The sequence below is a fragment of the Leucopleurus acutus genome (assembly GCF_964270905.1).
Source record: "Leucopleurus acutus genome assembly, chromosome: 4".
In the NCBI taxonomy this organism is placed as follows: Eukaryota; Metazoa; Chordata; class Mammalia; order Artiodactyla; family Delphinidae; genus Leucopleurus; species Leucopleurus acutus.
The window spans coordinates 111,728,834-111,753,386 of record NC_139146.1 but is presented as its reverse complement, the minus strand read 5'-3'; the positions used below and the strand labels follow the sequence as shown (position 1 = coordinate 111,753,386).

The 24,553-nt window shown below is 47.5% G+C and overlaps 1 protein-coding gene across 3 annotated transcripts in view; it reads right to left on the bottom strand.

Moving 5' to 3' along the window:
- The window catches only part of SHROOM3 (shroom family member 3), a 254,302-nt gene that overhangs the window by 14,940 nt on the left and 214,809 nt on the right, over window positions 1-24,553 (bottom strand). For 2 of the 3 annotated variants that reach the window (XM_082837589.1, XM_082837591.1), the window contains 5 exons: window positions 20,243-23,399; window positions 13,502-13,575; window positions 8,013-8,819; window positions 6,475-6,984; window positions 3,804-3,954 (listed from right to left, as the gene is read on the bottom strand). In XM_082837589.1, the coding sequence (XP_082693715.1) occupies window positions 3,804-3,954; window positions 6,475-6,984; window positions 8,013-8,819; window positions 13,502-13,575; window positions 20,243-23,399 (4,699 nt within the window). The remainder of the gene's footprint in view (window positions 1-3,803; window positions 3,955-6,474; window positions 6,985-8,012; window positions 8,820-13,501; window positions 13,576-20,242; window positions 23,400-24,553) is intronic. The other variant, XM_082837590.1, reaches the window with a different exon arrangement.

The window sequence follows — 24,553 nt, the reverse complement described above, 5'->3', positions numbered from 1 at the left end:
AGCCCGCGTGCCTGGAGCCCGTGCTCCGCAACAAGAGGAGCCACCGCAGTGAGAAGCCCGCGCACCGCAACGAAGAGTAGCCCCCGCTCGCCGCAACTAGAGAAAGCCCGCGCGCAGCAACAAAGACCCAATGCAGCCAAAATAAATAAATAATCAAAAATAAAAAAGCCCTAAAAAAAAATGAGCAAAGTTTCAGAGATTTGCAGGACAATATCAAAAGGTCTAACATTTGTGTCACTGGAGTCCCAAAAGGAGAGAAAGAGATTAGCACGTAAAAAAATATTTGAAGACATACTGGCTAAAAACATCCTGAATTTAGTGAAAGACATAAGTTTACAGAATCAAGAAGCTTAGTAAACCCCAACAGGATAAATCAAAGAAAGTTAGGCCCATACATATCATAACCAAACTGCTGAAAATCAAAGATAAAAAATTTGAAAGCAGCCAGAGAAAAGCAACACACTGCATATAGGAGGAACAAGTATTCAACGGCTGTGCGTTTCTCATCAGAAACCATGGAAGCAAGAAGAAATGGGACATTTTTAAACTGCTAAAGGAAAAAGAAGAGTCAACCCAGAATTCCATATCTAGTAAAAATGCTTTACAAATGACAACAGAATATAGACATTCTTAGATGAAGAAAACTAAAAGAATTTGTCACCAGCAGACAAATGCTTCAAAAAAGAAATGCTAAAGGAAGTTTTTCAGGCTGAAAAGACAGACCAGAGGAAAACTTTAAGAATAAAGCAAGAGCGACGGAAATAGGCAGCTGAGAACCATGTGGGTCACTAATGATCTCTTGGGGAAAGCCAGTTCTGAGGAATAACAGATTTTTTTGCCTTTTGAAATATTCCACTAAGTCTCTAAGCCAAAGCCTTTTGGCCTTCAGAATAGAGAATCATGAGATCTGGTTAAGCAGATTTTTGCCCAATAGATATGGCAGGGTTTAGCCAAAGAACTGAAAGCCCTAAGTATTAAACAGTCTTTAGATTTTATATGTCAGAAGTTCAGAGAGTGATTGTTTTATATTTTAAGTAATACTTATATTTACTTGGAATATTACAATTCATCATCTAGGATATATAAATAAAAAGTATATTAAAGTAGAACTGATTGGAAATGCTAGTTTCAAAATATTAATAAATCAGGATTCTAGTTTCCATTCACTCTTAGTTTCACGCGTAGAAATACATCTTAGGTTTACTAACTTTAAACATTAGGCAACAAATTATTACTTTGCAGAAGTTGGTAGAAGGCTACACTCTGCCTTAGAACCATCTTGACCAAGCATCATGTCTTAAAACCATCCTTAGGGAAAATAAAAGCTTGTTATATATTGGGAAGAGAACTGCATTTTCAACTTCACACTGAATGTATTAATAGATGCCTTCAACAACATCAACTAAAGCCTGCATATTTTCTCTCTTTCCAGATCAGATATGTAAATGCAAGTGACACACAAATTCTATTACACGGTAATAAACCTGCAGTTGCTTAAAACAATCAATCTCATAGGGCTCCCCTCTACCACACGGTAGAGTCCAAACTCTGGCATTTCAGACAAAGCCCCACGCGACCTCCATGACCTGCCCCCGTGGATCCCCCCAGCCTCGTCTCCTGCCATTCATGGCCTTTCTTTGTTATTCTCTAAATTTGGTAATTTCTAATTTAATCATGAGAATTTATTTTATCACACATTCCCAAACGTCAGACCCCCTGGAAGTCTCTTTCTTCAATACACATGCGCTCTCCATGCTCTCCTCTTCTCCCACGCTGTTCCCTTTGTCTTGAGTGTGCCCTCCTTCTCCTCTTGTCCTGGCTCACTCTGATTACTTCAGCGTAAAATGTGACAATATTGGCGTCAGAGCAGTTTTGTGTAAAGAAGGTAATAAGGCACTAAGTAAAAAACACCATAGCCCACATCCGGGATTAAGAAATGCTTGACAAATGGTACCTACTGTCATTTCCTGTGAGGACTAATCCTCTTATTCCTTCGTGTTCTCAGGCTAAAAATACTTCTTGCCACATAATCCTCAGAGTGGGAGGGTGATAATAAAGTGATGAAAAAGCAGTTAAAAAGTAAAATTAAGATGGGGAGGAAAAAGCAACAAGTAGTTTGCCACGCTGCTACTGTAGAGCAGGGTGCGTCTACGTGCAAAAAACAAAACGACAAAAAACTGTAAAATGTTCAGTTAAAGATGTCCCGGCAGGGCTTCCCTGGTGGCGCAGTGGTTGAGAGTCCGCCTGCCGATGCAGGGGACACGGGTTCGTGCCCCGGTCCGGGAAGATCCCACATGCCGCGGAGCGGCTGGGCCCGTGAGCCATGGCCGCTGAGCCTGCGCGTCCGGAGCCTGTGCTCCGCAACGGGAGAGGCCACAGCAGTGAGAGGCCCGCGTACCGCAAAAAAAAAAAAAAAAAAAAAAAAAAGATGTCCTGGCAACTTGGTACTTACAGTGGTGTTTATTATAGCTCCCTCTTTGGGATAAATATAGACAGACTATAGCAATGTGGTTTTTCCCCCCACTCCCATTAAGTGGGAACCAAGAGGCGTGCTATGAAGCAGGCGTGTACATGAGGAAATTGGGCTGGGAGAGCATGCGTTACGAACAGCAGCTGCATCGTATCAGCATGTCAGCCATGCACTGTGAGCCCAACGAGGCTGGGACTGTAGAAGGGAGAAGAATACCACTGACGGAGGTGCTTCTAAAATCCTTCAATCCTCCTGCCCCATTGCTCCCTGCTCCCACAGTCTATATCCTGTGGTCTCATTCCAACACATAAACAAGAGAGCTTAGGACACATATTATAGAATAAACGAAACAGAATCACATAAGAAAGTTTCTCCTGGAATTGGCACCACTGAGAAGCCCTTACATTCCCAGCTCAGCATCAGGCAAGCTTTAACACAGTCCTTTCCTTTTCAGCATGCAGGCCTGAGTTGTATGAAGAGCTGTGAGCACAGTGGCAGGCAACCCATCTGGGGCTGTAGGGAAAGCAGCCGGGCAAGAACTTTCTCCCCTTTGGGCACAGCCAGGCTTAGATCTCCATGGCGTATGATCATTCTTAAAATGCTTTACATTTAAAATTTCTGTAGGAGCAGCAAATGCTAACAACTAAATTCCAATACTGTGCTTTCAAGCTGTTTATTGAGGTATGACAAAGAGAGCTGGAAAATCTAAAGAGGAACACTTCCTTTTCTTGGAAGTGTCTTTTGACAATCGGTCTCTCTTTCCTTAGAGTTTCTAGGTTTTCTAGTTTTCCTTTTGACCACGAAACGTGAAATGAAAATTATGCAGACCACTGACATTGGCTGGTCAGCTGCTTAGAACGGTGTTGGGGTCCCTGTGTTAGACCAGGAAGCAGCTATGTGACTTGTCCGAAATACCTTAATCCCTCTAACCTTCACTTTTGTCATTTGTAAAAACAAAAATAACAGGAGAGCTGTGAGGCAACTGCTCCAAGTGCCCTGCAAGTCGAGAATCTCGTGATGGTCTGGCGAGGTTGGTGATGTGACAGGCCTTTTCCCCTCCTGCTGTAAGGGGCCAATAACCCTGTTAGGACCTCGACTATCTTTCTGGGGGGAGCAGAACAAAGGCCCCCATTTCTTTTTTTTTTTGCGGTATGCGGGCCTCTCACTGTTGTGGCCTCTCCCGTTGCGGAGCACAGGCTCCCGACGCGCAGGATCAGCTGCTCTGCGGCATGTGGGATCTTCCCGGACCGGGGCACGAACCCGTGTCCCCTGCATCGGCAGGCGGACTCCCAACCACTGTGCCACCAGGGAAGCCCCCCATTTCTTTCCTTACCTTCTTTTCGTTGATGTCTGCCGGCTCCTCTTCCTCATTCACCTCCTCTGGCATAGCTTTGATTTTGTTCAGAAGCTCGGCCTTGGGTGCAGACACGCTGTAGTAGACAGGACAGTTGACCAACATGCCCGCTGCTTCCTTGTCTTCACTCCTGGGTCAGAAAGAACAAAAAGTACAGCCACATGCAGCTTAATTTCACCATATGTTTGTCCATTCGGAAATGTGTAAAAAAATTATATTCGATATCTTCCCAGAAGTTAGGATGGACTAATAGGTATTTACTAGTGTGACTGCCTACTAACGTGCGGGGCTCTTGAAGCCAGCATACTCGGGATGGAAAACCACCAAGGGCAATATTGGGAAGGGGAGTGGGAGTCAGGACTACGGACATTTAACCTCTCTGCATGTTTCTCCTTTTGTGAATGATACTGACTCCCTGTTTCACAGAAAGACAACAGGGAGCCTCGACTTAGTCACTGTGAAAGTATTTTCAAGGTGCTGCACAAGTGTCAGGTTTTAGGTTAATTATTTCCTACTCCTCCATGTTGCCCATAATGTTTCTGATGTCTACTATAATTGTTGTTTGGACACCTACCAATTTTCCTTTTCATGTAAGCCTGAGGCTCTATGTAAGCCTGGAATTTGGAGCTTGCTGGTCAACAGTGAACGGATACAAGATGTAAAGTCTACTCACTGATTACACAGCAGGGGGATTTCAAGGCTGGAGAACAAACTAGAAGTTGGGAACCTGAATAACTATGCTCTTTGTTTTACTGTAGTCAAGCTGCCTTTCATACTCCATAGGTAAAGCCCTACTCACTGAATAGATGACTCTATGGACATAATTAGGTTCTCTAGGAGACGTAATCTTGTGACATTGTTTAACATCTAGACCATCATTTTACTATGGAATAAAGAACCACCAAAAAGGTGTTTTTACTAGTTTCCCGCTTGCTGGGGTTATTCCTCTAAACAATACAGTCATATTAATCCAGTTAATTGAAAAGATGGGGAAAAGGTCTTCTGATATAGTCCCCCCCCCCCCAACATATATTCACTGCCTCACAAATAGGCTTCTTGGACAGCTATCTGATTAAACCTCACAGTGGCTATTGGCGGTCTCATGTACAACAAGGACAATGCTCATTTTTACCAGAAGATGGCGATACCATCCTTTTGCAATTCCTTAGGAAGCTCTCAGTGCTGCAAAAGCTACATGACCGTTTTACTTCTGAACCTAGGTTCTCATGGATAATGCCAGGAAATGCTTTTCTACGCATGTACTTGTAAATTACTTTGGTCTTCCCATAGCGAGTGATTGGAGGACAACCACCCGTGGTGAACCGACTGGCACATCCACAGAAACTCATCTGTGGGTCCCTCGTGTACCCAGTGGATTGCCTTGCACATTGTAGGTGCTTAAGAAGTGTTTGCTAAACACATGACCCTGGATAAGTCACTTCTCCTCAATTAGTCTCTGTTTGCCACATCTGAAAAAGGAGGGGCTGGACAAGGTGACTGCTGAGGGCTTGTATCAGGAGAGCCTCCGATAACCTATCAGATGGCCTGTAAGTACCACGCAGTTCTTTCCTTTCTCCCCTCCCCTGTGTTCCTGTTAGTAATTTAGCGAGGATCAGTTGGAAATTTCTAAAATGCAAGCCCAAATTCAGATGGAATGCTCTCCGCTTTTATGTAGTCTGGAAGCCACTAACTGGAGCTCCGGACTCTTGATCCATATAGTTTTCATTGAAAATTTAAAAGAAAATAAAAACCATCCTAAATCTCTCCCATGCTAGTGCCTTGAGGAAATCAAACATGCAAGAAAATATTGCAGTAACCCGGGAGAAATCAAAAGGAGGAAAAATACAGACGGCTCACGTTCCTCTCACCGGCTGTGGGCAGGCGCTGGGATGCATGTTACAGGACGGGAAACGCGCTGCTCAGGGAGCTTCGGGTGCAGGCCCACGGCTGAACAAGACCATGGGCGCTCTCCTGTTCAGCCCCTTCCTGATGTTCAGGATGTGAGCAGACGCCCACCCTACCTCTTCAAAGGTGAATGTCAGCGGAGTAAGTCAATCTGTTTCTCTAGGCTGTCACGCTTTTTACAAGACCATGTTCACCTCGGCCGAGGGGAGGCCCCTGTGTGCTCACCACTTCCACCTGCCCCTCCCTCAGCACCGACCCGTATGGGGCTCTGTAAGGGCAACTCTGGCAGAATGGGCAGCTGCACGTGTGCTGAGTTTTCAAGGGCACTGTATAAACACTGAGAGCGCACAGACGCCATCACTCACATGTTCTATGACTTCAGCTGGGCATGGTTCTCATTCCTCTCTGCTTCAGTTTCCTCATTTGTAAAATGGAGAGAAAATCGGTAGCTACCTCAGAAGGTTCTCGCGAACATTAAATGAGATAATGCTTACATAAAGAATATAATGCTTGACGCAGAGAACATGAACGATAGGTTATAAACAGTAATTACTATTACTACTTGTTGCTGGGCAAACAACTCAAGGTAGGTCAGAGCCATTCCCCTAAGGCTGAGATGGAATGTCAGTCTGGGGTCAGGATCTTTGGAAGCGGGAAAACCTCAGCTAAGCAGTTCTAGACTTACCATCACCCCCATGGAAGGAGTTCAATTTTAAGTCTCTTTGGGTCATGACCGGGGACTTACCTCTTAGCTTCACATCCTGGGAAGCTGACAGTTCTCTGCATGGCCTTCCTCTTTATGCTGTTTTCCTTCAGCAGATTAGCATCTCGTGGAAACAGACCTTCCATCAGGTCCATAGTTGTCTTCATTCTGGAGTCTGGATCCAAAATGTCTGCCAGAGATTTGTCTTGGTGGATGATTTCCTTGGCCAGAGCCTCTGTTCTCATGTCTTCTGAGGTCTTCTGAGGGCCAGAGCTGACATTCTCTTCTAAACTCTGAGTCCCACTGACTGGGTCGTGGCTGAGGCTTTGGGTCTGGATGGAAGGGGGCTGCCCTGGGCTTGGCTGCTTGCTAAGAGACCCGGCAGGCTGGGGCGGAGCACCGGTGGTGGAGGGTGGGTTGGTCTCATTGGCCTCTGAACTCTTGATGGAAGTGTGGGATCTGGAAGCCAGTATCTGACTATCAACCAAATGGGCTGCACCAGGGATGGGCCTTTCCTTGGCAACTGTCACCTTGGCAAGTTTGCCGGAGCTGCTAGGGGTATTAAAAGAGAGTGGTTAAGAGAAGCGTCAGCAGGAGGGTGAAGGAAGGCAGGGAGACGTTTGCACACGAGGGCTGCAGCTTCCCACACACATCAGGAGTTTCTGGGGTTGTTATTCCCCACAAACGGCAGGGTGCAAAAAGGCCTTCAACTAAGTCCACTAGCTGGTCACAGGGGGGTTGTGTGACTTTTTAAGGGGGACAGATGTAGCAGGAATTCAGTTTTGGTGAATGTTGTTCTCGGATTCCAGAGCTTTATCAAAGTGAACAGAGGGTAGTGAAAGGGAACAGGTGGTGTTTAGGGGAAGTTACGACAAGGGTGCTATCAGACAACGTATTTTAGTGCTGTCCTAGGGAGTATGTGTTGGGAAATGCCTCTTCCTCATTCTCCTGGCTTCCAAGCAGAGGTCTTCCCTAAACGTTAATGACCTTCAGCCTTACTCTTTATTCCTTCCTATGGACAGAGAGAGTGACTCTGCAAAGAGAAGCTGACCATAGCCCATTCCTAGTCCAGCCTCTTTCTTTAGCGAGTAAGGTTACCTCCAGGCTTGCTCTTGCGTGTGTCCAGCACAGCCTGTGACTAGGCGGGCACCCCTGTTTATTAATTTGGGGCTCAGTATCAGGAGGCCCACTTATACTCAGATAGAAGCCATATGCTCCAGGATCAGCTCTCTCAGTAATAAAAGTGATTTTTTTTGTCTTCTGAATGCCTTTTTCCTTTGCCTTATTTCTTAACGGGTTCAGAACTCTGGGCAGGGAAGAGGGATGCTGTTTATTTGGACTCTTCGAACCTGCCACATCCACAGAAATGAACCACACCTCGGTGCCCAAGGACGACTAAAATAACGACCACCAAGGTCAACAAATGGAACAGCTGCGCCAGTTTCGTGAGCTGGGCTCCTGTTAAAAAAACCTCCACAGGGCTCTCCAGTGGCCAGCAGAGGCGGCTCTGAGAAGCGTGGAGCGTGGAAATCTCTTCCTGGGGAGAGAGACCCTTAACCTTGGCGGAGGGCTGCTCTCACCTGGCGTGGGGCTCCCGGTAGCCCTCGCTGTCCCACTGCTCCGCGCACACAGCTTCAGGGGGAGGTGGAGGGAAGCGGTCCAGGTTCTGGGCCGGGGCTTCCCAGCTGGGCGGGGGCGGCGCTTCGCAGGCGGGGCCGGAAGAGGCGGTGGAGCGTAGGTCCCTCGCGAACACCTCGTCGTCGTCGTCGTCGTCGCCCTCCCGAGGCGGCAGGGAGGCCAGCGGGGCCGACCCAGAGATCCGGAGGGAGACCCTGCCCAGAGCGCCCGGGGCCCCGAGGGGCGTGTCCGGGTCAGAAGTGCCGCTCGGGCTGGGGAGGGCCTGCGGCTTGGGGTAGTGCTTGGGGCTCGCGCACCCAGGCGATGCGCCGTCCTCAGGGAGGCTGTCCTCTCGGACCGCCGCGTGGGCCCTCTTCACCCAGGGCGGGGAGGGCCGCGTCCCTGCTCCCTCCTCCTTCCTGCGCTCAGGGCTGGGAGGCTGGGCCGGCCAGTGGCCACCATTTTTGGGGGTCCCGGCTGGGGTGCAGGGCTGGGCGGCGGCGGCCTGCGAGCAGTAGCTCGAGGGGCCAGGGGCAGGCAGGGCTGAGCTCGGCGGTGCAGCCCTGGTGTCCGGGAGGTGCCCTTGCGCTCCTGAGGGCAGGGGCCGGGGGCAAGGCGTTCTGCTGGCCTGCCTTGGAGGGTCCAGCGGTCCCAGACCCCTGCCGGGAATGGAGGCACCGCCACCTGCTTTGCAGCCCGAAACCCCGCAACGAGGGCTGGGATGGTGTTGGAGCAACAACATCTCTTCACGGCTGGAACAGCTGAATGGCCTGGAGTGGGATACAGACACATAGGTTAGCTCTGAAGAAAAGGGGCAAACGCTGAACCCAAGGTGCATTACATGGACGGGAAAAGCATTTGATGGGGAGAAGGAAGCCCGGAGAAGCTGCACACTGTCTTCCCTTGGCTGCTCATACAAAGAACCAAGTTTAAATGAGATGCCAAGTAGGCATAAACTCCTGCAGGAAAATGTCACACGGTAAGCCTGGGGTCACAAGGCATTTCTTTTCATTAACCCTCTCATCACCCCACCTACCTCCCCCCATGCAAGGCAGCTTTTGAGGACAGGCTTCAGGATATAAAAGGCAGGAGCAGGTATGTTTCTTCTGCTCCTTTTAGGAGTAGTTTGGGAACCAGCTCCTGACTCTGGGGAAAAGAATGCTGCCTCATTCTCCACAGGTGTGAGCCCCACGGGGGAGGTCTGTTTGGAAAGTATTTGCGTGGGCTGCAGAATCTGAAGGGTTTATTTGCAACTTTCTCTTAGTCTCCCAGTGTTTTCATTTCTTAAAATGGAAAGTAAGAAGGAAAGGGAGAGTCTCACCTAAGGAGCTAATAAGCAGTTACCTCTGGAGAAAGAGACTGACCATAACGAGCAAACAGGGTGCATGGTCGTTTAAACAGCTGTCCTCTAGGCTCTAAGGAAAAACCCAACAATTTCCAATACGTTTGTTAACGTGTTTGAAAGGAAAAAAAGGAGAACAAAAAGAAAACACGTCTCTAGCACTGCCTGCCTGCCTGCCTGCCATGCAAGAGTTAATGTGAGGATAGGGGCTTCCCTGGTGGCGCAGTGGTTGAGAGTCCGCCTGCCGATGCAGGGGACACGGGTTCGTGCCCCGGTCCGGGAAGATCCCACATGCCGCGGAGCGGCTGGGCCCGTGAGCTATGGCCGCCGAGCCTGCGCGTCCGGAGCCCGTGCTCCGCAACGGGAGAGGCCACAGCAGTGAGAGGCCCGCGTACCGCAAAAAAGAAAAAAAAAAAAAAAAAAAAGAGTTAATGTGAGGCTAAAAATATCTCCAGCAAACAACCATAATAATTTGTAAATCCCACATTTGTAGCTCCCTGACTAGTGTGCAAGTGAATCTGGAGAGCAGATGGCATTTTTCATTTTACACACCCGCATCCTGAGAGAGCTGTGGCTCAGTCCCAAGTCAGAGCCCCAGCACAGGCCTGCCACGAAATCATCTAAGTGCCCGGTGACGGCAAAGCAGCATAAAGAAGGAAAAGACCGCAAAGAACCAAATTAGCTTTTCTCCTGCCATTATTTTTTCTTTACTATAAATGCAAATGGTTGAGTAAGAGGCCCATCTTCCACTCAGATGCATACCCTCCCCTCCCATCACAGATCCTTTTCATCTAGAAGCAGTTTCTTTACCAGAAGCCTGTCAATATTCAAGAGTGGCTATTCTGTCCTCCTTGGTGGGTTCCCAGATGGGTACACCAGAAACCCAGGGGCAGGAGATGCACTGGGGGTGCTCTTTACCCCCATGTCTTATTCATTTTGCTATCCCCAGATCCTGGCACAAAGTACCCTCTCAGTAAATGTCTGTTGAACAAACGACGTCTCTTCTGCCCAACTGCTGTGTAGACTGCAGGCCATGAACTATTTTTAAACTTAGCATCCTCTAATAGGACATGGAGTAACTGGAATCTGATGTTTTAAGGACCAACTCAGGTACCTTCATTTTGCTTTTTAAAAAGGGGAGACATTGGGCTTCCCTGGTGGCGCAGTGGTTGAGAGTCTGCCTGCTGATGCGGGGGACGCGGGCTCGTGCCCCGGTCCGGGAAGATCCCACATGCCGCGGAGCAGCTGGGCCCGTGAGCCATGGCTGCTGAGCCTGTGCTCCACAACTGGAGAGGCCACAACAGTGAGAGGCCCGCGTACCGCAAAAAAAAAAAAAAAAAAAAAAAAGGGGAGACATCACTAAAACACACAATAAAATAATATTTATCTTTTAAAGATGTAGCCCAAATAAACTTTGAGATAACATTTTTAGTTTATGTTTAATCTTCCTAGTTTACAGGAACCATACTGTAAAACACTATATTTTTGAAGGTAATAGTTGAGTTAAATGCTTAGTTTGGTTGAGAATACTTCTTCCTGGTAACTGTTTTCCAAGAATAAAGACTAGTATCATAAAGGTTTTATTTCAGTCTCTTTTATAATAGAGTGTGAGAGACAAGCATCTATTGACATGTATCCAGGAATCAAGTTTGATTAGTCTCATTTTTTTCCTTCATAGCATTTTTTAATGTGGTTTAAAAAAACCCCACATAACGTAAAATTAACTACTTTAAATTCATTTTAATTTTAAATTTAAAAATGTTCAGTTCGGTAGTGTTAAATACACCAATACTGTTGCAAAACAGATCTCCAGAACATTTTCATCTTGCAAATCTGAAACTATATACCTATTAAGCAACAACTCTTCTTTTGCCACTCCCCTGGCCCTTGTAACCACCATTCTACTTCTCTATAAATTCGACTACTTTAGATTCATACAAGGGGAATCACAAAGTATTTATGACTGGCTTATTTCACTTAGCATAATGTCCTCGAGGTACATTCAGGTTGTAGCATGTGACAGCATTTCCTTCCTTTTAAAGGCTGAATAATATTCCACTGTATGCATACACCACATTTTGTTTATCCACTCATCCATCTGTGGACATTTGCGTTGCTTCCACCTCTTAGCTATTGTGAATAGTGCTGCCTCGAACATGGGTACGAAAATCTCTCTTCAAGACACTGCTTTCAATTCTTTGGATTTATACTCAGAAGTGGGATGGCTGGGTCATATGATAGATTTTTAATTTCTTGAGGAACCTCCATACTGTTTCCGTAGCAGTTACACCATTTTGTAAGCCTACCAGCAGTGCACAGGGGTTCCAATTTCTCCACATCCTCACCAACACTTGTTCTTTTATGTTTTTTCGACCGCAGCCGTTCTAATGAGTGTGGTTTTGACTTGCATTTCTCTGATGATTAGTGATGTGCAGTATCTTTTCATGCGCCTGTTGGCCATTTGGAGAAATGTCTATTCAAGTCCTTTTTGGAATCCAGCAATTTTATTTTTTGTGGTTGAATTTAGTTTCGCCATAGACTTCAGACCAGCTTTTTTTTTTTTTTTTTTTTTTTTGCGGTACGCGGGCCTCTCACCGCTGTGGCCTCTCCCGTTGCGGAGCACAGGCTCTGGACACGCAGGCTCAGCGGCCACGGCTCACGGGCCCAGCCGCTCCGCGGCATGTGGGATCTTCCCGGACCGGGGCACGAACCCGTGTCCCCTGCACTGGCAGGTGGACTCTCAACCACTGCGCCACCAGGGAAGCCCTGCCATGCGTTCTTATACCACCATTTGTTTGTGCTCTTATTTCCTCCCGACCCCTACTAGTGGACTCCATTATATAAATTTCTTAAGTTCACGTCACTCTTTTTTTTGGTTTTTTTGCGGTACGCGGGCCTCTCACCGCCGCGGCCTCTCCCGCCGCGGAGCACAGGCTCCGGACACGCAGGCTCAGCGGCCATGGCTCACAGGCCCAGCCGCTCCCCAATGTGGGATCTTCCCGGACCAGGGCACGAACCCGTGTTCCCTGCATCGGCAGGCAGACTCTCAACCACTGCGCCACCAGGGAAGCCCCAGACCAGCTCTCCTTTGGCAGAGCTCTAGTTCACTGTTAGTCTTCCCTTGTCTCTAGCTTTGAATTAATGCAGCCAAACTAAAGTCCTCAGCCTCACCTTGACCGCTTCACTTTAGGCACAGCTCCAGCAGCAAGACCAACTACAGAAGGCTGCTCTTGGCAGTGAAGGAGGTAACCTAATACCCACTTCCTGACCATGCTGGCAGTATTAGGTTGAGCTATCGAGAAGGTGAATGCCAGAAAAAGAGAGAAACAATGATTGAATGAAACAGTAAAAATTAAGGAACTGGCTTGAAAAAACATGGACGGTAGTAGGGAGGGTTTAAATGTATTAACATTAGTAATAACAGATGACAGTAGATAGTCCTATAATGCTGCATTAAAACTACATACAGGCATGTGGTTCAGAGGAAACTCTCTTTGGAAATTTCTACTTCTTAAGCTCCAAGTGAATAGTTTAAAGATTCTAATTCTGAAAAACTGTCCATTATATTTTTTTCTACCAAGGAGAAATGATTTTGATGGCAACTTTAAAAACATGAATTCCCTGCTATTTTCTATCTCTAAGTGCCTAAAATAATGATTTTAGAGCTTTATTTTTTACTTCAGGTGATTCCTGCAAGTTTGTCTTGTTCTGTGAAGGCTGTTCGTGATGCTCATTCTTCCCCTAGTGCTTTACTCAGCAGACCTGATCCTCTGGGACAGAGCCAGAAGAGATCAGCCACGTTTAAGAGAGGCCCCACGTGTGAGAGCCAGAGGATAGACTTGAGAAGAGCATATCCATCAACTATTCTGATGCCAAACTTACTGGAAGTCAACCATTGCTTCAATAGCACACATTCAAAACCTATTTTGAGTAGTATTCTTAGAGAAAGTCATCTATAAATAAAAAAGAAAGCTCCCCATGGCCTAGACAAACTGAAGAGGTGGCACATGACACTATGAAACATCATTCGATTTCTGGCAGAGAGGAACAGAAGCATTTAACTCCAGCAGCATTCATAAGGTAGAGGGCATCATAAATACAGATACATACCTGGATGCTGGGCCAGCCAAATAACAGGGATCCTTCACAAGACCAAAGCCACTGTTTTCCCCCAAAAGCACATCCTTAAAACACAAGAGGCACGGCGTTATTACCAACAAACGGGTAGTTAAATTTACCAAGGGGGTGGAGGTATAAAGGAGAAGGGACATTTATTGGAGGTCCACTGTTTATTATCAGGTATCATGGTGGCACTCTTAACATACTAACCCATTTCATCCTCAAAGCCCAGGAAGTACTGTTAATCCCACTGCATTGATGAGGACACAGGCCCCAAGAGGTTAACTTTCCCAAGGTCACAGGTGGCAGAACCTCAGTCTACCTCACTGGGTGCCTCTCCTAACAAAGACATTTTCTAAACAAGAGAAGTCTGATAACAAGTATCTCCGGACTTCAGACAACTCCTATACTTGAAATATAATGATGAAATTAAATCAAAGGGCCAAGCTTTCAAAACAGCAATAGGGAAATACGGGAGATGACAGGAAAAGGAGAGTTTATTGGATTCAGCAAAATCTCAAGAATTAGATATGAATCTGGCTTGTAATCAGGTTGAAATACATCCTCTCTGGGAAAAACATCTCACCCACATGTAATGTCAGTAACTCTGGGGACACTTCAAGGGTAGTCATTATTTGTTTTTGTTTTAAATAAGGGTATATATTAGTTTCCTGAAAGGGTTGTAGGTCAGTTTTTGTTAGTGTAGAATCAGTTCATATGTACAGGTCCCTGATGAAGATAATGATGTAGCTATTGATAAAACTCTCAATTATTTATGATAATAGGAGACAGGTAGAAAACAAGAAAATTAAATCCACATGTAATCACTAAACTTAATTTCAACAATTTATTTCACCATTTATTCTGTCCAAAGGGCCGATTGCTTTTCATCACCCCGCCTCACTCTCTCTCTCTCTTTCTTTTTTTCCCCCCAATCATTGGTAGAGGTACTAAGAAGCAATGAAAAGAGCCAAAGGTGGGTGGGAGAAGGTCCAAAGAAGAAACAACCCTGAATATTATTAGTAACTGCAGCTTCCCCCTACTTGGCATTTACTGTGTGCTGGACACTCAGCCAAGCTCTTTAAAATCCTCAAATGATGTGCCTGGAGCTGTGTTAGGCACCTGACGTTTCTTCTGTAACTGAATCTATAACAATGGGGAGAGGGGAGGTAATTGCAGCTCAGAGAGGATAAGTATCTTACCCACAATTAAGTAAGCAGCTAGGATTCAAACCATGACTTCCTCAAAGCCTAAGGTCGATCTTTGTAATCTTAAGTTGAATGGTGGCTGAGCTGGACACAATCAGATGTCAGTGCTTTGAGAAAAAGGAATTCCATGTGTCCCTGATTTGCTCAAATATCACTAGAGGGAATGGGAATTCCTACTCTCCGCAAAACCCTATGGTCCCTTTATAACCAACAAGGATCTACTGTATATATAGCACAGGGAACTCTGCTCCATATTCGGTAATAACCTAAATGGGAAAAGAACTTGAGAAAGAACAGATACATGTATAACTGAATCACTGTGCTGTACACCTGAAATTAACACAACATTGTTAATCAACTATACTCCGATATAAAATAAAAAGTTAAAAAAAAAGTCTTTCCCCACTCCACCCCCTCTGTTGACATGAATGTTCACCTTCGCCAATAATTAACTGGAAAAGCCTATCTAGGTCCCCTTAAAGCTCCTAACCTAGTAACGTTCAAATATATATTTCTACTCTATTATTTCCTTTGAATTACAGTATGAGCTTGATATTTCTGTGGGTGTATATAAAATAAAAGAACTCAGACCCAGCAATAGGCCATTGAGAGAACTCTACATCTCCTGTCAATGGAAATACCATTTGGACAGAAGGAAAATGCCTTCCTAGCCTAGCAGAAAGCCCAAGGAGGATACATTCCTGTTGCATTTATTTGCTTAGATTGGGCACGTATGCACTTTCAAAGAAGACTTGATTTTCTATAAACCGGTAAGAAGTATAAACTATTATGACAATTTAGGAAAAAGCAGTGGCAATGGGAGAAATACCAGGTATAGAGTTATGCCAACAGAAACTTAAGTGTCTGTTTTTGTTAATCGTCTCTACCTTCTTTTGACTGACTTAAAAGTACACCAGTTCTTACTCTTCATTAGACACAGTACAGTTAGAACTATAAACCTGAATCCTATCCAATTCCGATTCTCACTCTTCCTTTGGATTCTGAATTAAATATCCTAATATCTCTATGACCAATGAAATATGAAGACAATATTCATCTACTTTGTAATATCAGCTTCAAGTATCTGCTAAAATGAATTAGAAATTCAGTTTAAAAAATTTTAAATGTTATTTAAATGTATAACAGTAATTGACAAATGTTAAAGTGAAATCAATTCACTGGCTAGAGTTTTCAGATAGAAGATGTTTAACTCTCACCTCCCTCCAGTCACCCAGTCTTTTTTGATACCAGGAGGCAGTGTGCTATAGTGACTTAAAACCTCTGGAGTCAGACAGTATGGGGTCTAAACCTTGCTCCCACTATGTTAGGCAAATTTCTCAGCCTTTCTGTGCCTCAGTTCCCTCATCTGTAATATGGCGATAACAACGGTATCGCCTCCTTTGCATAGATGTAGGATTAATTTTAAGCTTATAAAACACAGTACAGTGACGGGCACATAGTAAACATTTGATTATTCGTAGCTAGTTGTAACTTTACATTTTGTGGAAAGTTGATTCTGTTATTTATCCCCAGGCTTGTTGAGAGGTACTAAAAATGATATACAGGTTGCATGCAATATACAATGTTGCATCCAACATTGTGGGGTTCCGTGCACTGAGCAATTTCCTCAGCAATCAAATGTTTGTCACATCATCACATGGTGAATGTGCTACATATAAGAAATGAGGATCTCTGAAAATACAGTGAGAACCAGGGAAGACTCTAACTCAGCATTTTGAAAAAAAAAAAATACCCCACCAGGAATCTTATTTCTCCAAAAGCGTTCTTTTTATAGCCTCTGCTATATTTTAGATCTATGACAACGAACAGGTGTAAATTTCCATCTCCAAGACAGAAATGTCTGGATTTTTTCCCGCAGCTTTGCAGGGCCTACCTACTTTAAAACAGTTAAGTTTTCAAAAGTCTCACAGAAAGTAGGAAATAGCCAAGAATTTGATGTGCCCTTCAGCTCCGTCACTAATATCCATTTGTTCTGCAATTACACCTTTAAAATTAAGAGGAATTGGGGCTTCCCTGGTGGTGCAGTGGTTAAGAATCCGCCTGCCAATGCAGGGGACACGGGTTTGAGCCCTGGTCTGGGAAGATCCCACATGCCACGGGGCAACTAAGACCGTGCGCCACAACTACTGAGCCTGTGCTCTAGAGCCCGTGAACCACAGCTACTGAAGCCCACGCACGTAGACCCCGTGCTCAGCAACAAAGAGAAGCCACCACAATGAGAAGCCCGTGCAGTGCAACAAAGAGTAGCCCCCATTCACCGCAACTAGAGAAAGCCCACGCACAGCAACGAAGAGCCAACGCGGCCAAAGATAAATAAATAAATAAATCTATTAAAATTAAGAGGAATTAAAGGAGAGGGAATAGGAGGCGGCTTGTTCAGAGACGACCACAGCTGGCTAAGGAAAGGCCCAGGGGTGCTGAGTGTCTGAGCAGGTCTCAGGCTACAAAAGGTGGCAGCCTTCTACAGTCATCGTTTCAGGCCCAAGAATGATCAAGTTTTATAAACAGAGACACTCATTTCCATGCTGACCTTGTTTTGGAAGCAAAAACTATCCTCACTAATGGACTTTTGAAAAGGAGCTAAATCCTTGCCCAAAGCTTGCAAAATCCTGCTCTATTAGTATCTACCTGGCACGAGCAACCGGCGTTTGTTCAGGATGCCTCGGACTGAGCCAGCACCAGAAACAGACTCCATATTTTGGGTTTAACTCAACCAGATGATTTAGTCGCTACAGGGTCACTTAATTTCTCAGAGTCCTCTAAAGCTGGGATGAGAAAAATTGTTATTTAACACCTTCACTAAAGCTTAATGGTAAAAGTTCCTGGAATTTATTCAAATAAATAATAATATCTTAAAATATTAGCCACAATAATTATGTGGAGACTAGTTTTATTTTGTTTTTCACTAGTTCTACAACTAAGGTAGACAATGGGTGTATGAAGAAGATGCGAGGCAGACCTTGCCATGGACCAGTCTCAGGGCAGGCACAGTGCAGCTGCTGAGCCAGGGAATGAAGGAGGAAGCCTAAGAACACAGTCTTGATGCAGTTGCAATCTAGGGGATGATAACCTATTTTCAGAATCTGTAGGAGCAAAGCAGTGCAGATAAAGTATTTCACGTTGAAACATTTCCCCCCTCTGGCATCATATTCCCGTTAAATAATTTCTAAATATGGTACTCCCTTTATTAAAGAGAACATAAATAATGTTCTGTATTTCGCTGTCTTTCTAGAAAGTTTTTCAAATAATACCAAATAATTGGGATTTAATTGGGATCATTCCTCTATACTGCCTATGTTTTAGCTCTATTTCCCAGTTTACCAGGCTTGAGAAATATCTGGAAGGGCAAAATAACATTCATAACCATCCAACAAATTCCCCAAGAGAGAACAATGACATCGATCAGAAGATGATTTAGTTTTCACCTAAGCATTTCTATTTTCTTCAGGACATGGGGAGAGAAATAGAGAAAATGTTTGTTCTGCTACGCGGTGAGCTTCCGAAGCCCATCAAACTGGCTGAAATGGCATGTTACACACACGGATTTTAAAAGCATCTTAGGTGTAGGATAAGGACTGGAAATTAGCTCTGTTCTTCACGCTAAGGGGTGAAAAACAGCTACTGGAGGCTTATGGAGGATTGCCTCTATAGACTGTGTGTGTGTGTGGTGTGTGGGTTATATTGGGGAGAAAATATTTCTGAAGAGAAAATATCTGGGAGGGAACAGTATTTTCTCACAATGCTGTGCGTATGTGTGTTGCAGAAGCAGTGCAGCAGACAGATGTCTCAGACAGTAATGGCTAACTCTTCTCTGTCCGAAGCTGTTTCCTCCAACTCAATGCCTCCCCCACACAACCTCCAACTCTTTGTCAACATCCTGCTCATCCTTTATAGCCTGGTTCATATCCCTTCTCCTTCAAGAGATGCTCTCTTAGATCCTCTCAGAATTACTGTCCCTCCCATAGCATATTATTTATGACCACTCCCAAAGCATTCACTATTCGTGTTAGTTATTTATATGTAAGTTCATAGTCCTTTGCTCAATTGTGAACCCCAGAAAGGCATGACCCTTATTTTCCTTTAAACCTATAAGCAGTCCTTTTCGTAAAACACAAGCTCTACAAATGCTTGCTGAATGATTACATTCTCTGCTGGGGAAAACAGAATCTGAGAAGGGACAATGGAGGGGTATTCTTCCCTGTGGTAACATATATGTGAATTCCTCGCCTCTTCTTACCCGGCAAGGGAACCATGAGGCAGGACATCGACTGGCAGTGCACGTGGAGCTTGAGAATGGGCTAAGAATTAGGGGAATTAATAGACTCCTGGAGCCAGAGTGCTCGGATTTTACTCCTAGCTCCGCCTAAAATTTCCAGTGGAAAGCGCCTCGTGATCTTTTCATAGTCTGGAGACTTTATGAGAGAATTGGAAAGTCTGACATTCTCCTATCTCACCACGATAGTACACAGAAAGAGGCAGAGAGACATGGATTTGATATGGATAATATACTCCACCACATAGGATTATTTTGAGGATTAATGGGATAATAAACATAAAAGCATACTTAGTTGAAGGCCTGGAGCTCAATAACCAACAACTATCAAAGTCAATAACTATACTTATTTTGTAAATGCAAAAGTCCAATAGAAACAAGGTATGAAGCTAACGTCTTTAAAATACTGAGACACAGCCTCTATTGCATGAACTTAAAAAAAGAGAAAAGAAGCAAAACAAACAAAAAAACAAAACGCAAAAAAACCCCCGAAACAAAAAGATAACCCCTAAATTTTCCTAATCTAATTCTTACACTGAGAAGTGGGTGACACTAAAATGAAATTATTATATATATATATGTATATACTATATAATACATACATACTATAGATGTATGCGTGTATATATATTATATACACTTGTCTTCCCAGTATCCCAGGGAATTGGCTCAAGGACCCCCCACCCCCACCCCCAGGGATGGATACCAAAATCCACCTGATGCTCTATACTGATAAAATGGCATAGTATTTGCATATAACCTACACACATCCTCCTGTATACTTTAAATCATCTCTACTTACAATCTAACTACTACGTAAATAGTTGCTGGTGTGCTGGCAAATTCAAATTTTGCTTTTTGGAACTTTCTGGAATTTTCCCAATATTTTCCATTCCAGTGCAGAACCAGGAATACGAGGCCTACTGTGTGTGTGTGTACACGTATACATCTACACCCACTGATACACACTCATATGTATAGATATTGGTATACAATACATGTATCTACATAAGACATCTACACAACTGTATCGATATCTACGTACTATATATCTGTATCTCTGTAATGATCTCATCAGACAGGGGCACTGAGAAAGACAGCACCTTATGAAAACGAATGCTACTCTCTTGCGTGTAAAAGGAAAACGAAGGGGAGAGGAGGGGTTAGAGAAGTCGCACTAAGGCTTCCAGGATGCAAGGGGCAGTGCTAGGACCCGCGGGCTGCACATACCTGGCGCTTGTCTGCGGTGGGAGATGACCGTGACCTCATGTGGACAGGGATGGCCTGAACGCCTGAGCGCTCCAGCAGGTCCTCGGCCGACATGGACTTCCCGGCCCTCCCGGCCGCGGACCCCCACGGGGAGGGCTCCCCAGGGGTCCTGTCCAGCCTCTGGGGGCCCTTTGGACCGCCGTTAGCTCCACTGAGCAGTTCTCTCGGGCCTTGGTCTCCGCGGCGCCGTTCCCCGAGGTGGCGACCGCCGGCAAAGGAGCTGCTGCGATCTCGGGGGGCCCGTGGCGGCTCCCCGCCACCCCCTTCCGCGGTGGCCGGCTGGAGGGCGGCCTCCCTGCGGGGCGGCAGGCTGGGCTCCCGCAGAGAGGAGAGACTGGAGGCAGCAGCGAGGCTGGGGCCCTCGGGCGCGGCCTGGAGGTAGGCGCTCTGGACGCGCTCCCGCAGCGGCCCAGGCTCCTGGAGGCCGCAGCCAGCGGCAGCGGGCCGCTTGCCGGTCTTGCGCTGAATGTAGTCGGCCAGCGCGCTCTGCTGGAACTGCTTCAGCTCGGGCCCCGACAGGCTGAGGGTGGAGCAGGCCCTGCCGTCTCGCTCGAAGATGCGGCGCCGGTCAGCCACCGAGCTCTCCGCGAACTGCGGCCCCTTCCTTGGCGGGCCCGGGGGCGCCGGCTCGGCCTCCTCCGAGACCCCCACCTCATGCATCTTCTCGGGCTCCGAGTACGAGCGCTTCTTCTGCTCAGGGGTCAGGTGCCGGCGCGGCCCCCTCCGGGTGGCGGGGGGCGCGAGCCGGGCAGGGTCGCCCTCGGCCGGGGTCACGCTGTGCCGCTCGCGCGGAGTGTGCGGAGAGGCGGAAGTCGGCGCTTCCGGGCTCCGCAGCCCCACGTGGGCGGAGGCGGGTCGCAGCCGCCAGGGCCTGGCAGCTGTGGGCGTCCCCGGCTCGAGGTCCCGGCGTCGAAAGGAGGTGGCGCCCAGGACGCGGGACTGCGCATCCTTGATGCTGTTCCGGTAGGCGCGGCTGAAGGGGGCATCCTGCACGGGCGACTCTGGCGTGCGGGGCCGGTCATCGGGCCACACAGCCTCCTTCTCCGCCTCGCTGAAGAGCTGGAAGGTGCTCTGGCTGCGGAGCAGGCGAGTGTCCCGCCTCAGCTGCTGACCACACGGCTGCCAGGAAACCTCTTCCGACTTCGGCTCCCCGTTTTTGCAGTGCGGCTCCCCATTGCCTAGGGGTTCAATGGATTCGGAAAAACGGATATGGGCCTTTGTCTCCTCCAAGTCATTCCCCAAAGTATTAGAAGTTGGGAGTGTCCGGTTGGGCCTGTGGTTATAACCGTAACTAGAGCTGCCCGCACTCGGGGGTCTCTGGCTCCCTTGCTCTCGCTGCTCGATCTTGGAAACCTTCTCCAGCACGGAGCAGTGGGGCTTCCCATACTGAAAGCCCTGCAGAGCCGAGGCGCTGCTGGAGCTGAGCCTCCTTCGGCCCAGACTGGATGTCTCCTGCGGGGGCGGGGAGGGCAGCTCTTCATACCTTGGGTCTGAACTGTGGAACGAAGCCAAGGCACTGGTTCTCCCCTCAGGCCTGGGATAGGAAACTGACCTGTCCAGCTGGCTCCTGTGATCAGGAACAACAGTCCTTCCAGAGTCCTCTGCCTTGGTGCCGACTGTACAGGTGGACGTGCCTTCCAGGTAGATCTCCTGGGCTCCCCCTCCTAGATCCAGGCTGCTTTGCCTTCTTAGACTCTCAGGAATGTTTTGGAGGGAGGAGAAGGCAGATGTGGTCTTGCCAAAGTTGCCTGGCATGCTCTGGCCCAGGCTGCCTCTGTCGAACCTCCGTCGGAGGTTGGCATTGTGGTCTTCATGGAAATCCCCCTCCCAAGGCTCTGAGGGCAGGAAAGATCTCTTGTCTTCACCCACTTGCCAGGCCTGAGCCGGAGGGGATTGGAGGCTGTGGTAATTAGAATATTTGTTGCCCTGGGTGCTCTTTCTCTCACTGGGATGTGGGCTGTCGCCTTGGAGAGGTGTGAGAAGTCTCTTCAGGGAGGTCTCCTCCTCGTTTTCAGGCACTGAGAGGAAATGGACTTTGTAGGGGACACATTTGGCTGAAACTTCAGGTTTCCTCTCTCCCGGGGACACTGAGTCATGTTCTAGGGGCTGGCCGAAGGCAAAGCCAGGCCTGCTAGATCCACTTTGGTTCCCATTCTCATCAAGGGCGGTCGTCTTGTCGCAAGCTCCCTGCGGAGCTGGATACCCGCCCTCCTTGGCCAGCGCAGGGTAGAGGGTGCCGTTACCACTCACGGAAGGCCGGGGCACTTGGGCAAAGTGTGGCTCCAGGGAAGGTACCGGGTAGATGCCAGTCGGCAGCAGAGGTTGGCCAGGTTGGGCCTTCTGGGTGTAATTATGCTTGGGCTTCAATGGGGGGCTGTTTTCTGGACTTTTCTCCAGCACAGTATGCAGCTGTTCCTCTATGAAGGGAGATTTCAGGGTGCCTGCAGAGTTTGCCTGAGGCCGGCAGAACCGTTTCTGATCAAGGCTAGACCAGGAGCCAGGCCGCTCTCGCTGCCGAAAGGCCGCATAACTGTCACTCCGAGCCGGGGGCAGGGGCGCACCCACTTTAGGAGGCAAGTTGTCCGCGGTGGTCTCCAAGGAGCTGGGGCAGTGCTGGCTCCAGGAGGGGGGTGGTGCTTCCTTGCCCCGAGGAACACTATGCCATTTCTCATAGCCCTGACCATCTGCCAATGCTCGGGCCTCCTTACCTTGCAGGAGCAGGCCTGAAGAGTTCACCTCATACTCTGCTGAGACCCCCCTCCGGGGATCATAGACTGTCTTAACATAGCGAATGTCTGCCTGCCTCATCCCTTCTAGGAGGCCACCTCGAGCAGAAGTGGTGTCCACGGAGCCTGAACGCTCCCGGCCAGAGATGCCGGGGGCCGGATATTCGAGGATGCTAGAACTGGCGGAGAAGGAGCTGTAAGCCGAGTCTCTCTTGTTATGGAGGTGGCCAAGCTGCTCAATGCTGCTGGTAGACTTGGCCGGGGAGAGAGGGTGGCAGGGCGGGCATCCCCCGCTGGGCTCCAGGCTGTCCGTGCTCCCCTGGGAGCTGCACCGGTCGGGGCTCCGCCTCAGATAAGCATGGTCATAGCCAGAGAGGTCCCTGGTAGAGGAGCTGGAAGAAAGGGAGGCAGAGCGGTCAGCAGGGAGCCTGTATCATTCAGCAGGCTTACAGGCACGGGACCCAGCCTATAAACGTACCCTCGGGAAAGATGTTTGGTTTCTGGAAGGCTGGGGGGAAAGGGCCATATTTGGGCCTTACTCAGCCTCCCTACGTGTCGTCACTAGGAGTCACTGCCCGACGCCGCAACCCATGTGCCGCTCATCAATCACCAGGCTCGCCGGGGGAGAAGCGGGCAGCACGAGCAGGCCACTTGGCCCTTGGACACGGGCGGCACACTGACGGGATGTGCTCCATGCCAGGAGTGACATTCTGCACACGCCAAGAAATGAGAGAGGTGGGCGAAGGAGGAGGAGGAAGGGTGACGGAGACCGACATTTTATGTCCCTTGGGGCGTCCGCGGGGAGAAGGGGAGAGCTTAGTAAGAGACCAGGCACGTGAGTGGGTGAGGGAGACTCTGCACGTGTCCTTGGTTTTAGTTAATATCTTTCCTTTGTACAGAATTGGAGGGCTACTCCCTGGCCATCTTCCTGGAATCTCAACTGTACAAGAGACAGTTTGTTTGTGGGGAGAGAGCCAAACACAGAACTGAAAGAGAGAAATACTGAGAGAATATTATAGAGTTAGAAGAAGCGGATGAGAGAGAAGGAGAGGCAGGCTGGATAAGAAGCTTTAATCATAGGAGACTCTTGGGTGCTGGGAGCCAATCACCCACGGACCACTTCCCAGAACCTGGGCAAAGCCTCATACACCGGAGGGTAAAACCTCCTTCACCAGCTCGTCCAGGTGATTTTCAGAGCCTGCCTGGGGGAGGGGCAGTGACTCTCACTCCTGGCATCATACACCCCAGAACGTTGCCATAAGACAGAATTACTTATAATTAGCTTTAATTATAAAATCAAAATAGACTTCCCCCCAGCATGTTGGGGGAGAGAGGACATGGGCACAGGAAGGAGTTAGCAGCTCAGAAATCAAACCGCAGCCTCAACAGTTCAGCATTTGGGACTCACTATTCTCCAAAGAAGAGGAAAGAAGAACTAAGCGTTCTTGCCTGAGGTTTTCCTTTTAAATGAATAGGCATGTAAACACTATTAAAATTCATGGAGCTGTTATGATATTTCTAGATCTCATGTAAGTAAATATGGTGT